The 12,506-nt window shown below is 37.1% G+C and overlaps 1 protein-coding gene across 1 annotated transcript in view; it reads right to left on the bottom strand.

Moving 5' to 3' along the window:
* Nucleotides 1–12,506, bottom strand: part of LOC145668316 (uncharacterized) — a 135,235-nt gene that overhangs the window by 40,342 nt on the left and 82,387 nt on the right. The window contains exon 6 of the mRNA XM_081736043.1: nt 10,246–10,356. Within this exon, the coding sequence (XP_081592169.1) occupies nt 10,246–10,356 (111 nt within the window). The remainder of the gene's footprint in view (nt 1–10,245; nt 10,357–12,506) is intronic.

Consider the following 12,506-nt stretch of genomic DNA (forward strand, 5'->3'; position numbering starts at 1 on the left):
GGATTAGCGTCAAGAAGATGAAAGCCATTGCCAATTAACCAATAATATTCTCTCAAACCGATGCAATATGATGTGCACGGTTGCATACCAATAAAGATGCAATAACTGAGGCCAAGTTGAAATGGTGCAATTGGACTCACAAAGAAACTGGGTAAACCAAATGAATGTCACTAGTGGGATCGCATGATCTATATTGAAATGTGGCCAATGTGTGTGTTGATATCAATATGTAGCTAATGAACAAATGTCAACATGTCGCACTACTGTTGGGACATCGTCCCACGTGGGAAAAATAGGAAAATAACTACTCGGGTCTTGAATCTGAGGCCTTGGGCTCCCAGTAGGATTGGAAACTGCGACCACGCGAGCAAAAGCGAGCACTCTAGCCCTGAGGTTCGAAGGCCTCACTTTCTCTACTTCATTTCTTTGAGGAGTATCCACTTTGTTTGGCAAGCCCTCTTGTACAGCCTCCCGACAAACTTGTGTGTTTCATTTTGATACTCCTACTGAACAGTTGTAAACAATCAGAGCTTTAAGATGTTTTATTACTATTTCTCATGTCATTTTATTTTCTATATGTATGGTGTTCCAGCTGTAGTGTTAAATGTGCAAAATAGGTTCATTTTCGTCTTTGTATTGGCATGTGCACTGTGTGTAAGATATGAATTTCTGGAGGTATTTTCCTATATTTCGAGTACGTCATATGTCTCAGAAGACGTGGGACATGATACAAGTTGGTTATTTTCACGCTCTATCAGAATTTTAACTATGCATTAAGAGATTTCTTTTCATATGTGTCGACTGTGGAACAATGTCCCAAACAAAGAGGGATATTGATACAATCGTGTTCTAGTTACGTTCTACCAAAAGGTGCACCAGATGTAATAGCAGAATGTACAACGTTATTTTCCTAGTTTTCGCACGTGAGACGGTGTCCCAGCAGTAGTGCGACATGTTCACATTTGCCCATTAGCTACATGTTGATATCAACAACCGTGCACATCATATTGCATCGGTTTGAGGGAATATTATTGGTTAATTGGCAATGGCGTTCATGTTCATAACGCTAATCCTTACATTTCCGACGCTTTGAACTCACGTTTACTGAGTATGAGTGCATTTCTGGACATTTTTCGTTAAGTGTTTCCATACATGTGAATCACCCTGCTTCATCTGTTATGCTCTACGGACAATCCAGATGTCTTTCTAGAGCATTTGAGTACAAATTCGCTACACTTAATACTGAGAACATACTGTTGGCCAGCATCAGTACCTGGCGATTATGCAACCACACACAACAGACATTAAAGTGTCCGCCATTTTGTATGTGTTCCAGATATCGACTTAATACAAACGAATTATTGTTATCTGGTAGAAAGCCTATCAATTCATATCCATTTAGACCAAGTTTCATTTGGCAGATTATCCGGGGCTCCCTACGTTCCTTTGGGGAATCCCTTGCGCGTGCATGGTAGGATTGTGAAACATACAAAATTCAGTAGAGCAGGTATGACTTCTTCAGTGAATTTTTTACCCGCCCTCTTTACGTTGGATAGTTTCCGAACTATTGGCGTCCGAAAGTCACTTTCCCACGCTTTCGGCACCTTGTAGATCTGAAACTATGTCCGATAGCAGAGAGTTGAAGAGAACTTTTTTCTTGTCTTAGTGGCAGGATTCACCTCCCAAGAGTTGTAACACTTATTTTGCAACACCCGATATATATATATATATATATATATATATATATATATATATATATATATATATATATATTTGTCATATCCTCGTATATTGTGTTCTTTTCCTCTCTTAGCCGTTTATTATCTTCTTTTAGAGTTCTACCCTTGTCTGTGTGTAAAAACAATTTTGCTGATTAAGAGTGAAAATGAATCAAAAACCAAACTTTTTTTTTTTTAATATATATACCATTCATAAATGCAATAGGCTGAATTGTATACGAATGTGATATTTCACACACTGATTTCATTCCGACAATCGTGTCTCTTTCACACACGCTAGACAAGTGTGAGGTCTCTGTGAACTTTTATAATTAAATTCAAATTGGTTGGAATGTAGTATTTCAGATGGTGAATAATTAGTAAAGATTTTTGTCAATGAATTCAACACCAGAATTCTCAATCTCTTCTTACCTTGAAATTCTAAACCAGGTCGATTCAACTTTGAAATCAGTCAATTCAAGCTCTTTAGCTTTTGAGAATGTCCACCGCCTTCATCAATATCATGCACGGCAATCAGATTAGCCCTAGCTTCTGGAAAGTTACACTGTTTGCCTCCGATATAACTTTTAATTTCTCATGTTTTGTTTCTTGTTCATAATATCTCTGATAACGAGATAGACAGCTGCTGTCCTTGATCCTCCTAAAGTGATACATGAATGTTTTCATGGACCATCTTTTGTTTTTAGTTATTCTATAGTTACCTTGTAGAAATTATACTTGTTTGGCAGTTCTTCTGGAATTGTCACTCAAGTTCGCTTATTTTAGCACTTAATAGTCTCACTTCACTTTTTTCTTGCTGTTTCGGTTTTTCACAATTATTAAATGGATCACTATCACTTAAATAACATTTGTTTACCCGAAGTTGTTGTGTCACTGTACTTTTAAGATTGCAGACTCACATAGTGAGGTCAACTCCTATTTGCTGTCCATGCTGATATATCCACACAACGTAGAGTTTGTCCAGCTGTTTTGTTTTGACGATCAAACAAGATGTCACCATCACTCCAGAATTCACACTGCCCACTTTAAAATAATGTTATATCGTCTACTTCAAAGTTCGACGAATGAATCTTATCCTCCTTTCTAGTTTCCTACAAAGTTCTATAAAACTGATTGGCTCCTTCCTTAATTCATTGGTTTTCGAAATTTTGATTGGCTATTAGAATTGGCACGTTTTACAGAGAAGCAACGCTACTACCGCTTTCGAAAGTTGGAAAAATTTAAGTGAGAAGATTACAAATATCTTCAAGCTGACATTTGACTAGGAAGGAACAATACGTGTGAGAAGCAGAGTATTTGAACAAGAGCAATCGAAGGAGAAATTTTAGGGTTACATAAAAAAGGTAAAGTAAAAAAAAAAAAAAAAAAACTGCTGGGTAGAACTCTGTGTCGTAGAACAGTGGAGTAAAAATTTTAATGTCTCAAATTACATAGAAAAAAGGCACGGTTCATTGAGGTCAATGACTTGCGAAACAAAAAGAAAATTGTTCATATAAATATTGATGATAAAGTTTCATGTGTACCGTCCCTACTTAAACTAAGTTAATTTCTTGGCATCTATCGAACAGGTCGTCAACAATTTTCAAAAGCTGTCTAGGATTAGTTGGCATCCCGTGTGAACATAGCTGAATCCTGTCCACTTCTTTAAGAATACGAAATATCATTTTACCCTCACTTTCACACAGATCTCTCACTAGAAATCTTAGAGCAGTTGTTAACAATGCTGGTTCTCCTAATCTTGAGATTCTGAGTACGTGTTAGTTGGGTTTATACCTTTGTAATTTTCATTCTTTTTCACTATTTACTTGGTTTAATTCTTCCCAACTATGATTTCTTTTTGTTTTTCCTGTTTCATTTCTGTTGAAGATGAAATATTTGTATTACTCAGATGGTCACCTTTCTTTTCTTTTTTCTTCTTCCCTTCTAAGCTTTCTTAGCATTCTGTTCCACAGTCCAGTTTTTCTCTTTTATAATTTTCTTTCAGTTCTATTTTTACACTATTTGTTCCCTAGCCTTATTTGCTATTAACATCTGCATCATCTCTCTGTTGCATTTTATTTGACATGGAGGTCTTTTCAGGCCCATTTCCTTATATGTGCTCAAATTCAGTTTCTTCATGAGGTCTATAATCCATAATCATATTCTGAGATCACTTTATCTCTTAACTGTTTTGTATGTTAGGCATTCTCTCTCACTTTGGATTTTACATTTTATTATTATTATTATTATTATTATTATTATTATTATTATTATTATGCATGGGATGCACCGTAAATTTTGATCTATTATGGTATGCACCGTATCCTCCTTTCTTAAGACAACTGAGAAGCCATAATGATCACAAGAGGTTTCTTCTTTTTCTCTGTCCCCTAGTTTAGATTGTTTTTGTTTATCTTCAGTTTAACAACGTCGATCTTATTGAAGTAATTTTAAATTTTTCCTTTGCTGGTTTAATTTTGTTGTTAAAAGTGAAAACTGGTTTATATATATATATATATTTGTCATATCCTCGTATATTTTGTTCTTTTCCTCTCTTAGCCGTTTATTATCTTCTTTTAGAGTTCTACCCTTGTCTGTGTGTAAAAACAATTTTGCTGATTAAGAGTGAAAATGAATCAAAAACCAAACTTTTTTTTTTTTTTTTTAATATATATACCATTCATAAATGCAATAGGCTGAATTGTATACAAATGTGATATTCCACACACTGATTTCATTCCGACAATCGTGTCTCTTTCACACACGCTAGACAAGTGTGAGGTCTCTGTGAACTTTTATAATTAAATTCAAATTGGTTGGAATGTAGTATTTCAGATGGTGATTAATTAGTAAAGATTTTTGTCAATGAATTCAACACCAGAATTCTCAATCTCTTCTTACCTTGAAATTCTAAACCAGGTCGATTCAACTTTGAAATCAGTCAATTCAAGCTCTTTAGATTTTGAGAATGTCCACTGCCTTCATCAATATCATGCACGGCTATCAGATTAGCCCTAGCTTCTGGAAAGTTACACTGTATGCCTCCGATATAACTTTTAATTTCTCATGTTTTGTTTCTTGTTCATAATATCTCTGATAACGAGATAGACCGCTGCTGTCCTTGATCCTCCTAAAGTGATACATGAATGTTTTCATGGACCATCTTTTGTTTTTAGTTTCAATTACCTTCTTGACGTAATTGAAAGGAACACATCTTCAAGTACATGATCACTGAAAGGTTTACAAATTGGCTGGACATTAATGGTTTCTTCAGAAAGCATTTACAACAGTTTTTTATTCTCCAAGATTTCAGTGATGGTGGTGTCTTAAGTTTCGTGATGAAACTGAAAATATTATTTGCAATTTTTTTCTCCCTCATGTACTTCATCACGTGAAGAAGGCAATTCAATCAGTCGTGAAAGCTCTACCAATTATTTGCGTCAATTTTCGTTTCACTAGATGCAAACTCTCAAGGAAGAACACAATATACACTCACAAATGTAAACCAATACTAAAGTCAGATACAAGAGATTTTTACTACGCTACAACAACAGTATTCTGCTGCATATCACGAACTACATGTAAGTCTATGAGTAGCGAAGTCAGTATAGGCAGCTAAAACTTGCGTTCTCGACATCTAGTAATTTATGCCTACTTACAAAAGATGAGATAAATATTTGCTAGGTATTTTGCGAATGTTCCTTCGAAGACAGTATTTATTACTTGTTGTGATATCTTTACCACAAAAACCCACCGCTATGGCAGCACATGACACATCCAACCATACTAAGGAAGATGAGAGATGTTCTCTCTAAACACGAGGAACAGCCTGACGGGCTTCCATACTGCTGTACGAATACACGCTGTTATTCCGTTTATTTAGTTTCTCCTCAACCGTGAAAATTTTCAAATATACAAAGAGAATGTTCTTATGCTCATTCTGCGCATGCCATCGAGGAGATTCTCTTCTCTTTCCAGCTTGTCTTCAGCCACAGTGTTAACAGCTGATCAGTGCTCCGACGGTAGGTCTTCAGTCTTATGTCTTTATTTGTCTGAATTTTATTTAATACGTCAGCACTTTGTTTCCGGGCAGTATTTCTGCGAATTCATACTCGCAGTCTTTTGACCACTGCTGGGATACAAACAGAACAAGGTCGACCAGATCTTTCTGCAATCAACAGTACTAAGTTCGTTTTACCGCCTAATGGTTCGATAAATAAACATCACAGGTTGAATATTGTGCTAGCTGAATGATTGAATTTATGAAGCACAATAACTACTATTCTATTCTTTTGTGGACCACTTCAAGACACCATCTCACAATATACTAACATTATTTATTTCACTTCCGTATTCGTCCCTTATCAGCAGCATTGATCGCCTGCGCAGGTTGTTTGGCCAGGGAGTGGTCAAATAAACTTGTGACAGAAGTTATGTGGTGTTAGGTACAAGAAGCCTGTAGTAAAGCCTCCATTACCATTTGAGGAAAGTACAATGAACGATTCATCCTATATATTTACAAAACTCTTTCCTTTACGTTGTTGTAATCTTTCGTATTATACATCTTTTCTTTTGTTATTGTTTACCTATATATTGCCTAGGTTTATTTATGTCGAAAAACATACAACTTAATTTTCTCCTGTTTTGCACAAAATATAACACATGAAATTTGTACAATCAGTGATCTTGTTACCTTTCACAATTTAGATGGCTTTCTTTCTTGTAGAAGCAGGAATGCGAAAAAATACAAGAAATAATGAAACCGCTCCCACCAGTGTGTGACAATTCTACTAGTGACAGTACGAACCTCTGAAGTAGTAATTATTTCTATATTACGAGACCATGCTGGAAAGTAATGTCTCCTATTTGTTTCGTAAATAAGTATTTCATTGTGACCAGTACACTGTATTAACGACATATTATATATATATATATATATATATATATATAAAGTTCCAGGTTCCAAACTGGTCACCACTGGGGTTCAAGAGCTACAGTTAGAAACTGGGTGACACGTAATATTATGTTGTGCGGGATCGAATTTCTCATGGCAGGTGTGTATCCTTCATTGATATGCAATGAAGAATGTCGGTTGTTTACGGGAAGAACTGTCTAGACATCAGTATGGTAAAATCCGGGCTGTTCGTCCTCATACAGAAAACCCCATGGAAGTGAACCTTGTCTTCGTTGACAAAACATAGAAGACTACGAAATGCAACGGACGAACCACATCGCAAACAAGTTGATGAATTGATTCAAAAGAACTGGCGCATCACACACTAGAGCTTGCTATTAACTGTGAGAGTGAAGACACATCTGGGATACCGGTAAGTTTGTGCACGATGGGTGCCGCGAAAGTTGACTCTTGACATGAACAGAATAGACATCTGCAAACAGTTGCTTCAGCGTCATGAGTTCTTGAACAACATTATTACAGGTGATGGAATTTGGGTACACCACTTCGACCCTGAAGACAAGACCACGTCCATGGTGTATCGTTACAAAGGATCGCCTGGACAAAAAAGTTTACGGCTGTGGAATCGTAGAATGAGATCTCATATTGATTAAACCGATTTCCGTGTTTACACATATAAATTAACAGTTCAAATGTTACCTTAATTATCTGATCAAATATATCATATGAATTCCCACTGTATTTTACATCATTACCTTAAAATTATTCTCACAACCTCCCATTGCCAATATGCCCCAAACCTTTCTTCTCTACTCACATCTATAAAAGCTTCCTATAATGGAATCATGGAGTTATAGAGAGGCTTCAATATTAATACGAGGGTCACTACGAAAGTTTTGAGATACGCATTGTTATGACACAGTATTTGAATTCGAACAATTGCGTTCGGTGGTGGTATCCAGAGCGAAGAAACGAAGCAAGTTTCAACTCGCCTCGCTTATCGGCGTGGCTGTATCGCCTTCACTTGTCTGTTGATGTGAGCAGTATTCGGCTGTCTAGAATGGAGCTCGAAAGGGAACATTTTCGGGCAATGATCCTTTACGATTTCAAAAGTGGTTTGAACGAGACACAAAGCCTTGACCGTTTGCAGGGGGCATTTTGGTACCTTGCTCCTTCCCGTGCTACAATTTTTCGGTGGTTTGGTGAGTTCAGAAGAGGCCGGACATCCCTTAAAGATGAAGAGAGAGCTGGACGTCCGGCAACAGCTGTGTTAGATGAAAACATTGCCGCTGTGGGACAAATGATTCGAGAAAATCCTTGAACAACTTTTAAGGACACTGAATCTACAATGAATATTGGATCGCCAGCAGGAACAAAAATTCTTCATGATCAACGAGATGACTCAGGAAGGTTTCATCTCGTTGGGTGCCTCACACTTTGAACAGCAGAAGCGCATGCGTGTGGAATGGTGAAGAAATGCTTGCAAGATTTGATGGAGGGAATTCTCGACGCGTCTCTAACATTGTTATTGGTGATGAGACTTGGATCTATCAATTTGACCCTGAAAATAAACGCCAGTCTACACTTTGGATCTTTCCAGACGAAAATCCACCCACGAAAGTGAAGCGACCGCGAAGTCGGTCGCAACTTTCTTCTTTAAATCTGGCCATGTTGCAACTGTTTCACTTGAAGACTGTTACTGCTCAGTGGTACACCACTGTTTGCCTAACAAAAGTGTTCCAGAAGCTTCGGGAACGGCGTCCAAGAACTGGACTGCGTGGGATCCTGCTTCATCATGACAACGCGTCCTCACACACGGCCAACATCACAATTTCGTTTTTAGAATCTACGTAGGTCAAACTTATGACTCATCCGCCGTATAGCCCTGAGCTGGCCCCGTGTGATTTTTTTCTGTTCCCCGGGATCAAAGATCGCATGCGTGGGAAGAGATTTTGTAGCCCTGAAGAAGCTGTAGTGGCTTACGAGAATGAACTTTCAACACTTGAAGAAAAAGACTGGCAACACTGCTTCCAAAAGTGGTTTTCGAGGATGCAAAAGTGTGTACAGTGTAATGGTGAATACTTTGAGAAAATGTAAGTGTTAAATTGCTTTTAACACTATAGTACTCGCATGAAATTGTTGAAACATGAGTGCTCGCGCGGATTACGATTGTAGTCCATTTGATAAATATATATATATCTTAGTAATTATTCAATTGGTATTTTTTACATTATTTTTGTGGGTTTTCACAAGCAATAAAGAACACATTTCAGTGCAAACATTTTGTTTTTTAATGCACAAAAAGATTAGAAGCCAAAAGTTCATAATGGGTATGCAATTTACTATATTTTTGTAAATGTTCGTTTATTTTCTTGCTATTTGATAAAAATTGAAATAAAAGAGGAAATTTGCATTTAAAGTGTTAAAAACTGTTATAAAAAATAAAAAGAAGTTGTTAAATTGTTTGCAAGTTTAACTTTTACACTTGAAAGAAGGTCAAAAGTAGGCAAAATTTTGGGTGTTTTAGCCATAAGAGAGAGTGCAAAGAGTGTGCTTGTAGTCAGAGCAGATCCACTTACTGCACCTGAAACATCTTTTTCGGGTACTCTTGTTTCTCCATCTTCAACAAAGAGGTTCGATAAGTTCCATAGCCACAGATTACAGGCAGTCTCTACAGTTGATCATAGCATCATTGTTATTTGCTTCGAAAACAATGAGAGCGTTTACTTCAGCAACGTTTAACACGTGAAAGAAGAGAGTGAGTGGCCATCTTTGCGAATTCCTGGCTGTATCACACTGGCGACACAATTTGTCCAATATGTCAACTCTCAATTTAGTGTTGTTCTATGAGTAATAACTATGCAGTGTAGGTATGATGTTATGACGCTGTGTTCGCGTATTTCTTGGGTGCACTAGATCAATATACCATCTGGTAATTCTGCCCTTTCCAATGTAAAATTTTCCGTGAAACCTGTCTTTCTGGATAACACCGTTCCTTTCTTCATCTTCTATTTCTTCCAAATCGTCATTACCACTTTCTCCAGAGTCACTACTCGACAACATCGCCCTCTATTTCATCTTAGTGTTCTATACTCAAAACACTTTCGTCGTTACTTTCAGTTTCTGTTACCCACTGTCCTATCTGTTCTTGCTCTGACATTTTAAACTAACATATATATTTGAGTGAATAATGTGAAATAATACATTCAAAACGAGAACAGTTAAAACGTTAGCCAGAAAACAAACTATGACGTCAGTACTCGCACGGATTACAACAGTAGTCCATGCGAAAATAACAATCCGTATAACATCAGTGCCTTGACTTTGGGTGCTATTTAATAACTCCAAAGACAATGAAGCGTAAGGCTGGGTCAGTAAAAAAAAAAAAAAAAAAAAAAAAAAAAAAAAAAAAAAAAAAAAAAAAAAAAAAAAACTAATTTTGTGTGGATTCTCAATAATTTACTTTTTAAAATTAGATCAAAATGTACAAAGATATTCCTAATTATGAGTTAAAAGTTCTAACTTCAGTGCCTCTCCTCACATTGAAGAAATATTTATTGCCTTAACATATAAGATAACTATTATACAGTGAAAGGATATATGACATTTTACCTTTCCAGCGTACAGTCAAGAAAATCAAGCCAACAGCTGCTACAGTTGCCGCAAATATAAACACAATTCTTCCATAGGAAACTAAACCTCTCGCAGGCTCTGGTTCACTCTCTATAAATTACAGAGAAGCAGAATAAACAAATCGAAAGAAGAAAGAATAGATTTGAGTGTTCAATTTTTAAAAAGTATACTCAGCAGAAGTAGTCTTGAATAAAATGTTAAACTATTAATTTTCTATTACATACGTGTATGTTAATGTAAAATACCTAAAATAAAATATTTACCTTCGTTGGTTGTGACTCAGACTTCGTATGAGAGTGACATAAATAAAAGCAGAGAAGGACCTGTGGTTGAATGTGCACTAATTTGATTACGAAAAGTTACAGATGAGAATTTGATATATTTACTAGACATTAAAATGGCTGAAACGTCTACCGCACAGGTTAAAAAAACCAAAGTTAGATTACATAAGATTGAAGAAAGAACTCGTTAGTGTACACATGAAGAATCAAAATACCAGTGTTGGGCAAAATCAATTGAAATCAATTGCAATTGATCAATCAATTGAAAGTAATTGCTCTGAAAATTAATTGCAATTGATTTCAATTTGTAATTGACAATTAATTTCAATTGCAATTGAATTCAATCATAAAATTTGCAATTAAATTTTCGCCAATTGTTAATTGTTAATTGGTCACCAGGCAATTGAAATTTTTAATTGTTAATTGTCAATCGCAAAGGGTGCAATTGAAAAATTTAATTGTTAATTGCAATTGACAATTGAAACTTTTAATTGTTAATTGCAATTGAAATCAGCAATTAAAAATGAAGACAAGAAGATGTGAGAATATTGTGTTGTCCACTTGTTACTGTTTTACATATTTCAAATAAGGTACTTATAAGAAATGCTGGATAACTACCATCCCTTCGTCAACCTGGGAAGAAAGCCGTGAAACTAAGTATTTTTTTTAAATATATTATGTTTATTTTCTATCTCCCTCGAAAGAATTCTATATACCCGTCATGCATACAATAGGAATGGGCACGAGCGAGTTCGAGCGAGTTTTCTTTAAAACTCGACTCGACTCGAAGTAGACATCTTTGAGCTCGACTCGAGAATTCGGTTCGAAAAATTTCCCCCAACTCGACTCGAATTCGGATCGAGTTTCCATCGAGTCGAGGCAAAACGAACCAATTTGCGCTAAATCCTTTGTGTAGTTCCAAGTACTACTCTCTTCAAGTATCCTATATAGACAATATAATTATCAATGATACTACTACTATTACTATAACTAATTATTATTATACCACCGTGTGTCTATATAAACATGGAATATAGGCGGTTTGTATTTGAATACTAAAAATTAGTTGACTTTCGATCTCGGTCAAGAAATCTTCAGGAGGCAAGGACATCGGTCACGAGGTTCTAGGTTTGAGTTCAGGAGGAGCAAGTATTCGGGCTCGAGCCAAAAATTGTTAAAAGTTATAGGACTCCAGCCAAACATGTTCAAAACTGCTCGACCGGGGTTTAGGGTTGTCAACGACTCAAGCGGCTCACTCACACCTCATTCACTTATCGAGCTGAATCGAGAAGTGAGCCGAGCCAACAGCTCATCCAACCGAACCAGCTCGAGCCGATGGCTCACACGAGCCGAACCGAACCGAGCTGATTGCTTACCCCAACTGAGCCGGTTCGAGCTATCGGCTCAGTTAAGCTGACTCGAACCCAGCCTATGGACTCGTTTCAACGGAACTGGTTCGAGCCATTGGCTCCAATCGAGCCGAGTCGATGACTCGCCTCTACCGAGCCGGCTCAAGCCATCGGTTCGACTGGGCTCAATTGAGCCCAGTCGATGTGTCATCCCAACTAAGCCAGCTCAAGCTGTACGCTCAGTTGAACCGAGCCGAGCCGGTTGAGCTTCTACTTTGGCTAAAAAATTGGACTGTACAGTTCTCAGCCTTGATGGTAAGAACTACAGTATATACTTATATTGGTGCTCACGGCGTCATTAACTTGTTCCCCGTCCAACGAATTTCAAGGTACAAGATGGGACGAAAATGACCAAGAGTTTCGCCACTAACGAATTTCGAGGTCGTTAATTTCACATCACGTATCCTTTTGTGCATCTATTTCAACGTTTTGTGGGTCACTGGAAGACGGTCAAAATGGGCCTCAAAGGTGGGACGAAAATGACCCATTGCTCCGCCACTATCGAATTTCGAGGTCCTTCCTTTCGCATCGACTAGTGATTTTGCGTGTC

This window comes from Thermobia domestica, chromosome 13, assembly GCF_964235325.1.
Source record: "Thermobia domestica chromosome 13, izTheDome1.hap1.1, whole genome shotgun sequence".
In the NCBI taxonomy this organism is placed as follows: Eukaryota; Metazoa; Arthropoda; class Insecta; order Zygentoma; family Lepismatidae; genus Thermobia; species Thermobia domestica.